Source organism: Podarcis erhardii (assembly GCF_964252035.2).
Source record: "Podarcis erhardii genome assembly, chromosome: 3".
In the NCBI taxonomy this organism is placed as follows: Eukaryota; Metazoa; Chordata; class Lepidosauria; order Squamata; family Lacertidae; genus Podarcis; species Podarcis erhardii.
This window is the reverse complement of record NC_138507.1, coordinates 60,018,354-60,036,488: the sequence shown is the minus strand read 5'-3', so window position 1 is coordinate 60,036,488 and position 18,135 is coordinate 60,018,354. Positions and strand designations below refer to the sequence as shown.

The following is an 18,135-nucleotide window of genomic DNA, read 5'->3' as shown; positions in this document are numbered from 1 at the left end:
ACACGTTCTCTTTTCTCAGAAGAGTTTCAAGAATATCCAAAGCTATTTCATAATCTCTGAAATTTTCTGTGTTTGGTTTGAGCATCATGACATGATTGTTTAGAGCAGTCACCCAAAAATGCATTTTGGGGTAGTTATGGCAAGATGAGAAAAGCATTCTTTCCTGTTTGGTCTTCTTTGAAAGTTTGTGCTAAGAAATCTAGAAACTTGTTCTCTTTGGCTTGCTTTGAAAACTATGTTGCAATATAAAATGTAGACAAGTTTGAAAGACCCAAAAAACCTGTCAGCACTATAAAACCCCATAAGTACAGGTCACAAGAACATCAGCTCCACGGTGACACATCTACTAGTGATGCTGTTACCCACCAACAGACGATGTTCCACCAGCACAATAGTGTGGGTTGGTGTTCCTGCTGTATTTATCCCCTTCCACATCCATAAAGCGTGCCAAAAAAATTAAATAACTTTTGTGGCAAGCAGACAAATTAATAGAAACCTCCCACTTGTTACCTTTTGTCCCATATTAACCAAATGGCCAACCTCTCCTTTGCCACAATTTTACTAAGCTCTCTCTCCTCCACTTGGTGTGCAGCATATCAGATGTGGTGTACCTGTAATGTAATGTGTAGGCTGAAGGGGGACCTAGTGAACAAGAGCCAGGAGAGGGACTGAGGATGCTCTAATGCACACCTGCGTTCTCCCAACAGATTTATATTTAGCACCATGCTTATCCACAGGATGGAGCAGCCACAGTTCCTTGATCGGCATTATGGTCTTTACTATACAAAGCAAAGAATGCTTATGCATTATCATTCTGCTTGCATGTGCAATTTCAGCAAAAGAGAAGCTTGGTTGGTTGTCTTCTCCAGCCATGGGAATGACCACTCGAAGCAAGAATAAAATGACCCTAAGTGCCCATCCACAACATCTGCTGCTCTGCATCCCTTGATTTCTTGAGCACAATTTTTATTTCACCCCGCAGCTAGCTTTCCATATTCAGTGCCTTTTCTGGCCCATTAGGTTGAAGCGAAGTGGCACTGTCTGATACACACTACCCCTTGCAGCCTTCTCCTTAAGGTGGGTTTTTGAAGGAGCAAATAAACATGCCACACAAAGCACAGTCTGCACTTTTGAACTGCAGTGTGGGGATGAAGGGAAAGCCCTGCAAAGGTTTCACAGCTACATGACAGCCTTTCCATAACAGGAATTCCAGAACAGTCTTCTTCAGGAAGGAGACCATGGTTTTACTTCTAAAATGTCTAGAAGTAGAGGCCAGGAACACACTTTGTAATATTTCAAATACCACGTGGCGTATCTTTGTTGGTGACACCTCCAGATATGGTGGAGCTCTCACTGCCCGGACACTGAGGTCCAGCTCCGAGGGCCTTCTGGCGGTTCCCTCACTGCGAGAGGCCAAGTTGCAGGGAACCAGGCAGAGGGCCTTCTCGGTGGTGGCGCCCGCCCTGTGGAATGCCCTCCCATTGGATGTCAAGGCGATGGACAACTACCTGACATTCAGAAGACATCTGAAGGCAGCCCTGTTCAGGGAAGTTTTTAATATGTGACATTTTAGTGTATTTTTTATCTCTGTTGGAAGCCGCCCAGAGTGGCTGGGGAAACCCAGCCAGATAGGCGGGGTACAAATAATAAATTATTATTATTATTATTACTGGTCCAGTTCCAGGTATGGCAGAGAAGATGCTCTCCATGGTCTCCTCTCTCCCATCACATGCTTGCTCCCACTCTGCCCCTGGACCCAATCCCCACTACTGCCTAGGGGGATAAGACAAGGGAGTTAGCAGGTAGCAGGAGCTGCTTCTCCTTTTTCCTTTGCATCACCCAGGAGTCACATCCCACTGTACATTTAAAGCCCGCAAAGAATCCTGGGAATTGGTTTACTCCCCACACAATCCCCAGCACAATCCCCCTTTTCTTTGGGGAAAGCCATATGCTTTAATTGTGCTTTTAAAAATACTATGGAGTTATGCATATTGCCCAAACAATATGCTCCTTCTCTCATTAACAGTAATTATATCCCAGTCACACCGAACAATGTGCTGCATTTGATATAATGTATATTGGATGGTCAATGTGCAGAGTCTCCCATGTCTGAGATGAATATATGAGGCTATTCCTTGCCAACCTTAGGGAAGCTTTTAATGTTTAATAGATTATTGTATTTTAATATTCTGTTGAAAGCCACCCGGAGTGGCTGGGGAAACCCAGCCAGATAGGTGGGGTATAAATAAATTATTATTATTATTATTATTATTATTATTATTATTATTATTAGCCTACTCAGACCCTTTGTCAATTGAATCCAATACTGCAGCTTTCCAGGTGACTTCTTTCCCAACCCTGCTACTTGAGAAACTGCTCCTGGAAGAGTCTGGGATGAAACTTGGAGCCTCTCGCATGCAGAGCATATACTTTACCAATGAGCTGTGGCATCTCACCATTAGTTCAAGCTAGAGCCTTGCCTCCGGCAGGGAGGGCCCAGTGAGTCCTTATACCAGCAGCTGAAGAAGGGTTTGTTCACCAGCTGGCTCCACCAGACAAGCCTAGGCAAAAGACACATCCAAGAATGTACACACAATGACGGCATAAGCAGAAGGTTCTGTACTCTCCCCGGGAAATATGCAGAGTCTCCAAGGCATGCCAGAGAATGTGCAAGAATTGGCAGGACAGTTGGGATTTTTGTACATGCTCAGGCAATATGCATACTTTCCACTGGATGTGTTCTATATTAGTTCCAGTCTATATGCTTCAGCTACAATCCTATACATACCACTCCTTGGAGTAAGTCTCGCTGAAGTTAGCAGGGCTTTCTTCTGAGTAGACATGCTGATAGCAAAGTGATATTGAACCACTATGAATTAATTTGATAACATAAACTGGGATGCTTTTACATTGGTTGGTTGGTATAACAGTCTACAAGTGACGTCAGAGAAACAGCAAGTGATTAATCTCAAGTTTTGATCATATGTGTGCATATGGTGTCACATTGGAAAACGCATCATCTGGCAACAACCAGGAAAAATTGAATACTATCAATAGAGTCTTTTCAGTGGTTGTAACAATACTGTGGAATTCCCCCCTTAAGGAAATTTGATAGATCCAGTCCATTGCAATCTTCATCACATGTGCAAAAACACTTTTATTCAATCAGTATTTTGAGAATTAATATTGGTTTTTATTTTAGTATGAGATGAGCTGCTGATGTGTATTTGCATTTTTTGCCTTATTATTCAGATTGTAATACTTTGGTTATGTTATTTATGAGATTATTGTGAGTCAGTTTTATGAGTTGTATCCAGTGCTTTTTTTCTTTAAAAATGTTTAGGGGTACTCTCATTTTGACTCAAGAAAATCACCATTTTATAGTTCAAATTGGGGAAAATAAATACAGTAAATTGACAAAAGTATAAAGATTCACAAAATGTTTAGGGGTATGCATACCCCCAGAAAAAGCACTGGTTGTATCCAAAGTGTTATGTACTGAGTTGAATAGGATCCAAACTGCAGCAGTCTGATTGGTCCTAGAACAATAGGATTCAGAATGCAGGGGTCTGATTGGTCCTAGAACAATAGGATTCAGAATGCAGCAGTCTGATTGGTCCTAGAACAATGCAGCAGTATGATTGGTCGGCAGGAGCCACCCAATCCAGCTTCAGATAGAAGTGAATCCACAACCTGATTGGCTTACAGTAGAATGCCGGAATTAGCCAATCATGTGCAGCCCATTGTGTAAATAATGTATATAAAGCAGATACTTTGAGGGGACATTCATTCATTCCTCCTCACCACTATGAGCTGAATAAAGAGCATGAAATCACTTTGCGACTCTGAGTATATATCACAAAGTTTTACTTGGATATGAATAAAGCAGTTAGTCATGGCTAGTAATTTCAATGGATCTTCTCTGAGTATGGCTAACATTGTATACAACCTTGTTTTTAAAAAGCTGATACATGTAAATATCAATCTGTCAATCAATATTTACTGGGCAATATAATCCTGTCACTGTACAGTGGTACCTTGGGTTACAGATGCATCAGGTTACATATGCTTCAGGTTACAGACTCTGCTAACCCAGAAATAGTACCACGGGTAAAGAACTTTGCTTCAGGATGAGAACAGAAATTGCAGGGCGACGGCAGCAGGAGGCCCTATTAGCTAAAGTGGTACCTCAAGTTAAGAACAGTTTCAGGTTAAGAACGGATCTCCAGAACAAATTAAGTTCTTAACCTGAGGTACCACTGTATCTTGGAGCTTATGCATATTGACTACGAGATGTAGAAATTCTTCATTATCTCTTGGAGACTATGCATATTGACCAGAGAAAGTGCATACTGACCAGGTAATGTGAAAATTGTTCTTAATGTCTCCATTATTGGAGACTCTGTATATTACCTAGAGAAAGCACATTGTTCCCTCTTCATGGGGTTATGATGTGCAGATTTGTCTACATGCATTTTCTTCTGTTAGACTGGAACCTTTGTGGAAAACTAGACATGCTGTTTCTGAGCGCTGGCATGGCAAGCATCTGCGAATCAACAAGGAAGCCCTCAATGTTTTACTTCAGTCTTCCCAGGCTATCTCCAAAGTTTCCTTCTGCGTCATCACCAGTGTGGCTATATTTGCACCATGTGCATTCTAGACATTTTCTACTGGGAATCACGCCAGCTAGACTTAAAAATCAAATCTGAAATATCTTCCAAAACAGAGGGCAGATGGCTATATTAAGTTATTAATATATTGCAGCTGTTTAGTTGATTTTTCTTTCAGTTTCCACACTTTGCTTGTCATTTTCTTTGGGTATAGATATGTTTCTAAACAGAGTAAACAGCCATCACAAAACAGAAAAGGGGACTGTGTGTGTGTGTGTGTGTGTGAGAGAGAGAGAGAGAGAGAGAGAGAGAGAGAGAGAGAGAGAGATTCTCTGAGTCAACACAACACTTCAGTGAAGGCCTGAGTAAACAGATGTGCCTTACTGTGTGATTCTATGCCAATAAAACGTATTCGTGCGAGATCAAGAAAGGAAGTAGATACCAGAGTTAAAGTTCCTCCACTTACCTAAGTTTGATCACCTCAGTCAGGCATGGGGCAGACCCCACAAATTGACAAAAGCATGGTCTCAAATCACAGAAGCTGCTACAAGTTGAAACGTGATTCCAAGTTCTCCAAGGTCCTAACTATATTGCCCTTATTTATGGAGGTCATTATGGAGGCCAGTATAAAATCCTAAAACACTTTTAGGATGTCAAAGGAATTAGCTGGTAGATTATTAATGCTCTTTATAACACAAATAGTCATGTCTTGTTCAACATGCTCAAGGCTATCTCATTAATCAGCTAGGGCCTAATTGTATTCTGTAGATGCAGAACAGAAGCCAATATACAGCAGAGAGTAATATCTGAAGAGGTTTTTTCTTTCTTTATTTATTTTTAAAATCGTATTAAAGCTGCTGGTGGCAATGGCATAATTTAAGTCCCATTTCTTCTAATGATTACAATACAATTCAGGAAACAACAGAGATTGTTTTTAAGGCACTCTCTCCCTGCCTTCACTACTGAGTTCAGAATTACCCCTTCCATTCTCACAACAAAAAGCAGGCTAGTCTAAGAACCCACAGCAAGCTGAGCATTACTTTGAATACAGCTACCCTCAACCAAAGTCCAGAAGTCATCAAGGGATCAAGAATAACATACATCTTCCCACTGATATAAGCTATACCTTTAAGAAGATCTAAGCATGACCCAAGGAGTTATGCTAGACATCTCTGTAGCATAATGCTCTCTCACACATACCACTAAGCCACAGTTTGTTTAACCACAAGTTATCCTATGAAATGTGCTTTGTTTTTTACCTGGTCTTGCCAGTTTGGTGTCTATCAGGAATGGGCTAACCAAAAAAAGATAATGGTTAAAGAAGGATACTGGCTGTGTTCACACACAATGCCAAGCTGTAGTTAAAACAAGCCAAGGTTCATAAGCTAAAAACAAGGGCTTCATAAGCTAAAAAGAAGGGCTTCAGATTGTGCTTTGTTGGTAGAAAAGAAACCATAGTTAAGCCAGGGGGCAGAATTTGCACATAATGCTAACCAATGATTTGATAACCATAGTTGAATAAACCATGACTTGGCATTATTGTCAACCAGGCCTATGTATGTCCAGAGTTGATTGCTGAGTCTATTCCTGGTGCTGCAATCAATTCTAGATTTTTCTAAGTGCGGAATGGCTTGTTCTCCACTCCACTCTACTACAATTTTTCAGAATTTAACTTGCTGGTTCCACTCCGTCAGATGTTGCCATGTGCAATCCATCCAAGTTGGTCACTTTACTTACCAGTGAACTGGGTGAGAACCTTTGGCTCTCTTCTTCAGCTAATAAAGCCCAGCATAAATTAACTGATTAGTTGCAGATCTAAACAAGAACACTTAAGCAGGACAATGCAGGAGTCATGTCAAGATTTAGCATGTGTGCATTGATGAGGAGAGGGTGGGAAGCATCACAGTGTGGCTCAGGACCTGCTCTTGAATAGATTCAAGATTAAACTGTCAAAAAGGGAGTAAATATTTGTAGCATTTGCTGTGGTGACTTTTTATATACCTCATATAACCAGTAATATAGCTGTTTCTGAGAAATAATCACATGGTTTCTAAAACAGACCATAAGTGACAAAATAGGTGAAAATCCTGGAGCTCTCATAGCTGGTGTGTTCAACTGGGAAGCTTATATCATTTCAAAACACATGCACACTGTATATGTATGTGTGTATGTATAAATGTGTGTGCGCACACACACACATGAGCCAGTGAATGAACTTTAAAAAAAATAAACACAAGAAGCAAATTCCGGATATAAAGCAAACGGCTTTATTTGTACTTCATTTCCAGCTCTGAAGCAGAGCAGCAAGCCCTGCTTGGAATCGGCACTTTAAGCAAATACACATTTAATGTATGGGGCTGAGCAGGATCCTTGAGGAGCGCAAGATAATATTTATTAACCGTTTTGGGGAAATATTCTGGCAAGCTTTTGGAGAGGGGCATTAATGTACATCATTAAACCCGAGGCAAGCTAGGAAGGTCTGAATCGCAGCAGCCTATGAGCCCATCAGGATGATAAATAGCTCAGGGTCCAGATGTCCATATACGGCTAGACTTCCTCTAAGGCTGACCAGTCCTCTGTGTGCATTGCGTACAGTACTTGGATCGGGTTCACATTCTTTGGGTGTGTTTCTCTGGGAGCTTTTGATTTCCGCTCTGAGGGCTGGCTCAGACCTCCAGTGGCTCTTATAAGAAAATAGCCGCGACTGAAGGTTGAAAATGTGCAAGATTCTTTCTTTAAGTACACAAACACTCTGAGTCTAGCCACTTTCCTGCAGTCCTGCCAGGATTTTCAGTATGTCTGATACTTGATCAAGTGACTTCTTTAGGGAAGGGGGCAAGGCATCGAATGAGAGGAGGAGAAGGGGGGGGGAGTCGGGTCGAAGAAGCAGGATAAACATTAAAGAAAGAATGCCACAGATCCACACCTGTACTTTTTACAAGACTTACCACCAGTTCAAGCGAATGTCGAAACACACACATTCCACATATAGCTGTACAAACACAAGCGTGTTGCCAACATAGTGAATTCCTAATTCTACCAGAAAAAATATACTGTCTGAAAAGGAGCTGCTGTATAAACACCTGCATGTAAGTCAAAATTACTCCATTTTAACAATCCTATGTATCAATGACAGCCTGTATGTATATGTATATGTATATGCATATGTATATATATATATATATATATATATATATATATAGAATCATAGAATCGTAGAGCTGGAAGGGACTCAAGGGTCATCTAGTCCTACCCCCTGCAATGCAGGAATTTCAACTTAAGCATCCATAACAGATGGCAAACATATACAAATATAGTGGAACCTCGGTTTTCGAACGCCTCGGAAGTCAAATGTTTCAGTTTCCGAACGCCGAAAACCTGGAAGTAAATGCTTCCGTTTTCAGAAGTCCAATGGCTTCCACTGAGTTTTTTCCCCTTCAGTTTTCTCTATTGAATTTGCAGACTGCCCTTTGCGCCTCAGTTTTCGAACATTTCTGAAGTCGAATGGTCTTCCGGAACGGATTATGTTCAAAAACTAAAAAACCAAGATACCACTGTATGTATATGTAAATATGAATGATGGTGCGCCAGAAGTTCCTTTAGCATGGCCAAACAAAGGCTAGTGATGCAGGCCCCAGTTTATATTTTGTCAATAGCCCAATCTGCACAAAACATGCACAAAACAACCACATATGGAGCAAAACAACATATAGATGAGGCCCACTGAATTTCTTTCGGATCCATGAAAGACACACCAGATTTAGGTTTGAAATGGTATCCCATAATAAAGCACCATTTGAAACTGTTGTTATTCCTGTGCAACATTAGGAAGAGATTCCTGGTGGTATAGGCTATTCAACAGTGGAACGAACTGCTGCAGGAGATGACTCACTGGAGATTTTAAAGCAAACTCTGAGGGCCAACCCATTGGGATGCTGTTGTGGTGGTTTTCCTGCATCAGCAGGGAATTAGACTAGGTTACTTTGAGGAATCCAGCTTTTATGGTTCTATGAAGCACCCTCCCTAAAGTACCAGATAAATAGTATTTTGGGAGTTTTTGTTTTGTTTCGACAATGAATTGCTATAGATCGTGTTTGTATGGAAAACTCACTGGTTTCCAGTCAAACTTCATGAAAAGATAAAGCTTTTATTCAGCTTAGCATAGCCTATCCCTTCCCCACCACACACACTTTTCATGGGATTTTGCACATCCTTCTACATTCCAATAGGCTATTAAGAACAGCTCAACCAGGGATAGATTGTTGGGTTTCAAGGATGTGCGCCAAATTTTAATTCTTCTTGGGATGACTTGGGTGGAATGTTTTTGCTCATGCTTAGAAATGATCATAATTGAAGCGGCCAAATGGACCGTAAATTATACAGGGTAATTTGTAAGACAGGGTGCAAGCTTTAATTTATAATCAGCATGTGGTGCAATTCTATAATATACCTGCCTGCTGAGAAGTATGTCCTACTGAGTTCAGTGGGCCTCAGCACCACCCCCCCCCCGCCAAAAAAAACACACCTCTCTTGTGAGCATGTTAGAATTTATTTAAATATAACTGATTGATGAATCAGTCCATCAAGGCAGATGATTGATGAACACACACACACCAGTTGGCAGTCTTCATTTTTGTCTTCCCTCTAGTGTGTGGCTCATTGGCATAAGCCATCTTAAATTACTAGCCTTTTCTTTTGGCCCTTCGAAACAGTCATTTCTGAGTCTGCGGTAAGTATGATCATTTTATTTTAAAAACCCTTCTCTTTCCAGAGATCACCTACCATATTTGGGCATTTTTAAGCGGCATTCTGTTTACCTGGTAAAGTTTCCATTTTCGTAAGCATGTTATGCATAGTTTGGTGTGTCTATTATTTACTCAGAATTGGGTAAGTGCAGCCTTTTGCTTGCAGCTGTCCAAGTAAATAGAGGTTTTGGGATGCCTCATAAATTTGGAAATATGTATTACTTACCATAATTCCCTTTTATGGGATTTTTACAAATGAGATGGGGGGTTTTCCTGCTAAAGGGGTGATTTTATTTTATACAAAACCAATGTGGTATTGGAAAGAGGCTACATCCTATATTATACGGTGGTAGAGATGAAGAGGATGGATTGCAAGCCAAATCATCTCCTGTGCATGCTTGTTTTGAAACGGAGGGATGTGGAGGACACAGGTTGCTACATATGGATCTAATTTCAAATGACAGATCTGTAAGGTTTGACAACCACTATCAAGAGACCTTCAAAGGCCCATAACTGGCTAATCCTTCCAATTCCAGTACCAACCATTTTCAGACCAATGTTCAAGCTTCCCAACGACCCTGTAGTGTAGGCTAAGCAGCTGAGAGACTGTGACTCATGCAAACATTCTGATGAACTTCCAATCTGAGGACAGGGCAATGGCACACCCACATTTTAGGGGGCCTGAAGCTTGGGTAACTGCTGTTATCGTCTTCGGTGGGGTTGTCCCATGACAGATTACCACCTTTAAAAAAAACCACCACATACACATTAACTACTACATCTCAGATTTTGCTCTCTTTTTTAGCATTATTATTATTATTATTAAAGATCAATGGTGCTGCTTCCATATTTTGTTATTTCCACCCCCAACATTGAGATGGGCGCAACTTTCTCCACAATATCTCATTTATACACAGTACTACAGACAAGCACAAAGCTACTATGGCAGTAAAGAGGAAGGGGGGTTGTGAGTCACGCGGGAGGGGCCCCCTCAAATTTTGATTAAAATTGATGCCTCATGACCTTTGTATCTGTAATACTAGCTCTCAAACGCTGGAATTGTTGAAATATGCACAAAAAATAATAACTTTGAGTTGTGCCACTCAAATGGGGGTCTACTAGACCCTTTTTTAAAAAGCAATATGGAGTAAAGTGACTTCTGGGGCCCTTCTGGGATTAGGGGCCCTAAAGTTTGAGATCCATTAGTTTCATAGTAGATCCACCCCGGGACAGGGGACCAGTTCTGTGTTGCCTATGCACAAACTTAACTGAGTCCCAGATTCAGGTCTCTGCTCAGCTGCAAAGCTTATTGAGTAAACTCAAACGAGCCACAATTTCCTAGCCTAATGTGCCTCACTGGGCTGATGTGACGACAAAATGGGGAGAGGAACGGTGTATGCCGCACTGCTCTTTGAGGAAGTGCAAGCTGGGAAACATAATAAAGCATCTCTCTATCTGTGCCATTAAACAACAAATACCATGGGTTCTCTTTTTTTATTTTGTTTGCTTAGGCACTGGGGGGAAAGTTTAAGGAGCCCAAAAGTGCTTGGGTGGAATGTCTTGCTTACGAATGACTAGTACATACGCAGTGGGAAAAGTGGAGCCACATCTTCCATTCTGCCTCACTTGATTCTGCCAAGAATTTCAGGGCAAATAGTCTCCCTTTCCCTCTCTCTATTCATAGAAAGTACTTATTAGGGAAAATATCCCAGGATGATTCAGTGGTCCACAGTCAATTGCAAAGCAGACACTGCATAATATATTGCTTTAGGTGTTAAAAAAAGAAACATCCCCAAATATTTTTTATTTTGTTTTGTTGTTGTTGTTGTTGCAGAAAGCATACCAAGTTGTTAAGGAGGTGGGGTGGTGGTAACAGCCAGAAAGTCAATCATGAGCGTCTGAAGAAATCTGCAGAAAACTGTCAGGCTTCAATATTGTGCCTTCTTGGCCAGATAAAAAGGAAAAGGAAAGAAAAATTCCCAGGCTTGTTCCTAGCAACCATCCTGGCAACCTCTCCCCACCAGCCGCCACCCGGACATATCCCCTTCCCCCACTTAAACTCTCCTCACTAATGGCAGGAGATGAATCATGTCACACATTCTTACCTGTTTCTCTGGAAGGACTCTAGCTAGAAAGAGAGACTGTATCTTGGAGATGTAGAAGGGACCAAGCTGACACCTATTAAGCGCAGCAGAACTTTTGCCGTTCACATTGCTAGGGAATTCAGTCAATGACACTAAACCCCAACCAATTTACTCCAGAGTGGCCCCATTGGAAGAAATAGGGCTGTTTCAGAGTTCATGTGCACTTAACTGAGTGCATAAACAAACACATAATGGTCTGTGGTACTTACATTTCTCTGGATCTGTTAAGATCCATCAAGCACATCTGTGTGATGCACATCAAGTGCTGCTGATGTGCTATGCCCATTCATTCCAGTTGTGCATCACACAGATGTGCTTGATAGATCTTAATAGATCCAGAGAAATAGAAGTACCACAGTCCACTATGTGTTTATGCACTCAGTGAAGTGTACTTCACTGTTAACATCCAGCTACCAATGCCCCCTATAGGCACTCCCTATTAATATCAAGAGTAGCAGATGGAACCCCTTCCTATCACAAGGAATGTGGACGCACTCTCTCTGTCCTCTCCCTTTCTCACACAAAGAGCAGTGCAAAAGTTTTATAAACAGGGTTCTTAAAGCAGAATCTGTCTTCTAAGTTGTAAGCCCTGCTGAGTTCAATGAGGCATACTCCCAGGTGTGTCTCAGACAGCAGCCTCTTAGGATTTATTGCCCTTACCTAGCACAGAATACAGTCTCTTTTTATTGTTTCCACACTTGGATTTTATTGGCTTAATGGAATATTCTCAGCAAGTGTAGGGGAGATGAATCTTGTTTCCAAATACACTGTATGATTTCAGCTTTTAATCCATTCATGTGTTTGTTCATAAAGCACATGTGGAAAAACTCAAATGGGGGGGGGGGGGCAAGTGTTTGGATGGGATCGGAGGCAATGTTTTTTAACAGAATCCATTCATTTGGTTCACATTTTCCATTAAGTGGAACTCCACCTTCACAAACGTTTTCGCAAGCACTTTCTTTTGGATCCTGTGAACTTAAAACTGGAAATGTCTCAGATGTGATCCCTGATTATTATTATAAATCATAATACTTTCCAAGAAATAAATAATTTCATCCTTTTCTTCTTTGGTCTGGCGGTGTCTTTACATATGATTTATGCAATTTGGAGGGCGATTTTTGTGTGTGTGAAATCCTGGCCCATTCCTTTGAAAAAGGTGTGTGTGTGTGTGTGTGTGAGAGAGAGAGAGAGAGAGAGAGAGAGAGAGAGAGAGAGAGAGAGAGAGTATTCCAAAAGAGACATATTTTTAAGTCCTATAAATCAGGTCTGTGGTGGTGGGAAGAATCTAGGCTGGGAGCGGGAGAAAAGTCCCCCCCCCTCCTTTTGCTTTTTTCCTCCCCTCTTCTTTTTTTCGTTGGTGAAAAATACAGCGCCTTTTTTGTGCGCTGAAGTGCGCCAGCTTTTTCAGACAGGAGGAATGCGGAGTGTCAAGGGGTCAGGATCAATCCGGTGTGAGTTGATGAGGCAGGAAGGTGGAGAAGAATGTCAGGAATGTCGCTGTTTGTGTAGGACTCCATTCAGCCGATTGGCGCGTCCCGGGCGCCGGGAGTGTATAAAAAGCGCCGGGCCGCCGGCTTGAGACTCAGACCGAACCACCTTCCTCTGCTCCCAAGACGGAGAACAAGACAGGCCAGCGGACTCCGCACCAAAGAAAGGCGCTTTCCCACGAAGGCTGCACCCAGCGAAGCCAGATCGGACAGCAGCGACCCTCTCTCGCCCCAGGCAGGGAGATTTTGCGAGCCCTCGCCCGGACCAGGAACCCCTCCGCTTCCGCGCAGCTTTTGTCGCCCTGAACATGCCGGCAAGGATGGGACTCCTTCGCAGCTTCGCCTTGGCGCTCGTCATCGCCCTCTGGAGCCGGGTAAGTCTCCCTGCACTCGGCCTCGACGGGGGTCGAGCTTGGCTTGGCGGGATCAGGGGCGCTGGGTGGCTGGGTGCGGAGCCCTCTTCTTGGCTTCTCGTCTCTCCGCCTGCTCGGTCCGATCCTGACCCCTCCGTCCCCCCTCCGTGTCTCCCCAGGACGTGGCCGGCCAAGACTGCAGCGGGCAGTGCCAGTGCGACTCCGCGCCCCCCGAGTGCCCGCCCGGCGTCAGCCTGGTGCAAGACGGCTGCGGGTGCTGCCGGGTGTGCGCCAAGCAGCTGGGCGAGCTGTGCACCGAGAGAGACCCCTGCGACCCTCACAAGGGGCTCTTCTGTGACTTCGGCTCCCCGGCCAACCGGAAGATCGGCGTCTGCACCGGTGAGTACCCGGAGTTTTGCCTCTAGGGGGAAGGGCGAAGCAGAGAAGGTCCAGAGAGGAATCCCTTCTAGTGCCTGGAAAAGTGACGCTATTCCAGCTTTTTGTTCCTAAGATGCTTTCCCTTCCTTCAGTCAGCCTTAAAACAAAAAGCACCCTTTGTGTATGGAAGAGATTGGTGCAAGTGATTGGTCTGGGGGGCTTTCAGTCTCCTCTAGCAAGCAAGAGAAAGCTTCCCCTGTTGAATTTCTGCCTGTTGCACAGCTGTTAAAGGCATCAGAGCCCCAGTGTGCACAAAGGTGGCAGATCCAAGGACAGGAGTCCATCCTTGCATGCCCAAAATGTTCAGTCACTTTCTTTATGTGTAGGCAGAGCTGCTGAAATCTAGGCTCCTTGGTCACTCTAGGATTGTTGTTTTTAATGAATGGCTCCTCTTTTCTGTTTGCAGCAAGGGACGGCGCCCCCTGTGTCTTTGGAGGCATGGTTTACAGGAGCGGAGAGTCTTTCCAGAGCAGCTGCAAATACCGATGCACTTGCCTGGACGGGGCTGTGGGCTGTGTGCCTCTCTGCAGCATGGGTGTTCGCCTGCCCAGCCCCGACTGCCCTTACCCACGAACCGTGAAGCTGCCAGGCAAATGCTGCGAGGAATGGGTGTGCGATGAGCCCAAAGACAAAGAACAGACTGCAGTTGGACCTGCTCTTGCTGGTGAGTAGGTTTGCTCTCTCAATGCCCCTCTCCATGTTGGTAGCCTACACAGGGCACTTTCTGGAGTATGGTTGCCTTTACCATGCTGTGATCTCAATCAATGGATTCGGTACCTTCTGAATGAGCTCTTAGTGCTAGAATCAAACCCTTTCTGCTGTTCTTTTTCCAGCTTATAGACTGGAGGACACTTATGGACCTGACCTATCCATGATGCGTGCCAACTGCCTGGTCCAGACCACTGAATGGAGTGCCTGCTCCAAGACTTGCGGAATGGGCATCTCCACCAGAGTCACCAATGACAATGCCCACTGCAGACTGGAGAAGCAAAGCAGACTTTGCATGGTGAGGCCATGTGAAGCAGACCTGGAGGAGAGCATCAAGGTAAATAGGGGTCCGCTTTGCTAGAGCACTTCTACATAGTGACTGTTAAGATCCACTTGCTGGCTATGAACAAGGGTTTGTATCCACCAGTGGTTTGGCCTTAATGGAACATGCCTTCACTCAAATTCTCTTCCCCCACCCAATTATAGCAGTTCTCTGCATTGTGTCCCATTCTGTTTCAATGGGCCCCACAACCAGCTTCTAAGGGAGAGGAGGCCGGGGGATTAAGTGGGCTAGAGAGCTCAGTGAACATCAGGTGCCCTACCTTGAGGGAAAGGAAATACTTCTCTCTAAGGCAAAGCCATCATTGGATACAACACTGGGGGGGAATGCATTGTACAGGGCTGTTGTTGTTCCTTGAGCTGACCTTAATGAACGTGAGTGAAACTTTCAAGAGAACTAGGCATGAACAATCTGATATATGTGGATGGAAATGCCATTGAAGTAAGCGAGACTCCATTTATACCTACTAGGCATAATCTAGCCAGATTTAAGATCCTTAGGTATCATTGACTTCATTGTGTGTCAATGTAGCTGATATGTAAACATATGAATTCTCTCTTCCTCTCTCAACAGAAGGGAAAGAAGTGCATTCGTACTCCCAAGTTCTCCAAGCCTATCAAGTTTGAGCTGTCTGGCTGCACCAGCGTGAAGACCTACCGGGCCAAGTTCTGCGGCGTCTGCACCGATGGCCGATGCTGCACCCCTCACAGAACAGCCACCCTCCCTGTGGAATTCAAGTGTCCCGACGGGGAGGTCATGAAGAAGAGGATGATGTTTATCAAGACCTGTGCGTGTCACTACAACTGCCCTGGAGACAACGACATCTTTGAGTCGGTCTACTCCAGGAAGATGTATGGAGACATGGCATAAAGCCCAAAAAGAGACTTTGAAAAACTTGACGGTCAACTTGAACTTAATAATTTGCATCTCATTTTGTAAAACGTGATTCGATAGCACAAGGTATTTAAATGTCTGCTTTTCGGGGGGAAACAAAAAGCAGAATGTTCTATGTGATTTCAGACAAAACTGTCTATTGACCCCAAACATTGGTTTGAAGGAAAAATAGTAATAATAAGATGGACAGTGAGGAACGACAATGAAGTTGTGCCTCAGAACAGAGTATATGGGGGTGGTGTATAGGGATTACTTAAGGGGACATGTGCCATCTCGTGCAGCCTTTACATGGTGTGTTAGCATGTCTTCCACCAAATAGTGCAATCAGAAAGGACGCTTAGCAAGGCTACTGTCACGACTTTCCGTGATGGTAGGTGCTGGACTGGAAATTCTCACCCAGCAAGGTGCTAAGTAATTGTGTTGTGTTAGAACAGCAATAATTTTGCTTTGAAGTTCTGATTCAAATGGTTTGTTCAGACTGAATCGGAATTAGACTGGACAGCTTGTGGCAATGAATTTGCCTGCCACAAGCTAGATTTTTTTTAATTAATATTGTAATATTACGATCTTGTAAATACTGGTGTGTGTGTGTGTGTGTGTGTGTGTGTGTGTGTGTGTGTGTGTACATATATATATATATATATATTGTACAGTTATCTAAGTTAATTTAAAGTTTTATTCCCTTTTGTGTTAATGCTTTGATACATCAGTGTTAGCCTCATCTTTTTTTTACAATTCAAGGCTTTATCATTCAAATACAATCCAATGCATTCATTTAACACATGAAATAGATTCTCTTTGGGAAGTTCAGTTAGTGGGGTTGGGTGTGAAACGAAATGATGCTTTGCTGAACAAGATGCACCAGCAGAGTCCTTGCGAAGCTCATCATCAAATCAAGGACAAGGAGAGGGAAATCGGATTCTCTCTGCCTTAATGAACGTACATGGACTGTAGCGAAATGAGTGGCTTATTTGTTAGCTGACCAATCTTTCCACCTGGGAACAGTTTTGTTACCTGTTGAGAAGTGTGACCAAAAGTTACATGTCTGCACCTTTCTAGTTGGAAAAAAAATAAAGTATTTTATTTTTTATATAAATTGACTTGTGCTTATCATGATTTTATTGGGTCGGGCAGTTACTGGAAATGGCAGCAGCTCAGTAATATTTACACTCTGGACCAGTAGTGCTCCATGAAAAGTGGGGGCAGCAGTCCTTTCCTCACCTCATGTCACCTGCATTGTTTCATCTTACCATGGGATGAGGTAGGTGGAGGGGAGATTGCCTCTGCCACAGCATTGGCAGCCATGCGAAAATCTGCTGTTCCTGCCAGTGTGTTTGCACTGCTATGACCTACCCACCACTTCCCACCTCCCTTCCAGTAAAGCACGGTAACGCTGGTAGCCGGAAGTCAGGTAAATGCCACCAGTCCTCCACACTAACTGCTCTGGGCTGGGCTTACACATGTCCCTCTACTTTTTTGGATGGTTATGTGAATGACTTTCCAGTGTGGCAAGCCAGCTGTGCTTCATTTGAGGGCCCTTCTTTTTCTGCTGAGTGGGGTCCTGGACTTCTGCCCTAAAGTCCTGCCCTGATAGCACCATGGCCTACACTCCAATGGGAGGTATTCCTTGATGTATCTAACCTGTTGGCGGGGTGCAATAAGTTCTGCACACTGGAATGAACGGAAGGCTTAAGCAGGAGAACGAGCTGGGAGGCTAATTGCCCATATACAAGCTGGCAAGAACAATATTGTGTATAGCCTTGTTACTGGACATAGATCATAGAATTGTAGAGTTGGAAGGGACTCCCAGCAATGCAGGAATCTCAGCTAAAGCATCCAGATGTCAGCTGGCCAACACTGCTGAACATGTAACATGTAAACAGGTTTTCAGTCCTCAAAAACTAACATATGGTCATTTTGTCAGCTCTGCTTTTAGAAAGAAAAAGACACCCACTATCCTGAAACTTCCTTGTGCTGCTAAGTCACTAGTCACATGATACTAAATTGCTTTCTATGTTGTTTTTGTCTTAATAATTCAGTCTGTGAAGGAGCATAAATAATACATGCAAGACTTGAATTTCATTCAGTGGCAAAACTTAGATTTAACCCGATATATAACCCTACGCAAGAAGTGGTTCAATGGGACTTAGCCCCAAGCATACATGCACAGGATTGAAGCCTCAAATTTGCAATCTGCTTCTCATTGACACTAGCCAATCCAGATTACACTCTAGGTTTCCCTGCAGCAAGTTTCCCAAGGTTTGAGCCAGCAAAGTCACATAAATCTCATCAAAGTCAGTTCTCTGGAGTCATCAATTTTTTCCAACCAACCCTCCTACCTCCCATTCATTTTGATCAATTGGAAGACCTTTCTTGCATGAAAATAAATGAAGGGGTTGCACTCTGCCTCACTGCC

The 18,135-nt window shown here is 43.3% G+C and overlaps 1 protein-coding gene across 1 annotated transcript; it reads left to right on the top strand.

Annotated features, from left to right (window-relative positions):
• Nucleotides 1–13,039: 13,039 nt before the first annotated feature.
• On the top strand, nucleotides 13,040–16,815 carry CCN2 (cellular communication network factor 2). The gene is made up of 5 exons (XM_081855369.1): nucleotides 13,040–13,360; nucleotides 13,519–13,738; nucleotides 14,184–14,441; nucleotides 14,611–14,822; nucleotides 15,399–16,815. Exons 1-5 carry the CDS (start codon nucleotides 13,295–13,297, stop codon nucleotides 15,693–15,695), a joined length of 1,053 nt encoding a protein of 350 aa, XP_081711495.1. The 5' UTR covers nucleotides 13,040–13,294; the 3' UTR covers nucleotides 15,696–16,815.
• The last annotated feature ends 1,320 nt before the right edge of the window (nucleotides 16,816–18,135 follow it).

Bases quoted from the DNA above. Each gene is read 5' to 3' on its own strand.
- CCN2 (XM_081855369.1), top strand. From the start codon at position 13,295: ATGCCGGCAAGGATGGGACTCCTTCGCAGCTTCGCCTTGGCGCTCGTC. The intron at 14,442-14,610 runs GTGAGTAGGTTT...TTCTTTTTCCAG, and splicing joins AGTTGGACCTGCTCTTGCTG to CTTATAGACTGGAGGACACT. The intron at 14,823-15,398 runs GTAAATAGGGGT...CTCTCTCAACAG, and splicing joins ACCTGGAGGAGAGCATCAAG to AAGGGAAAGAAGTGCATTCG.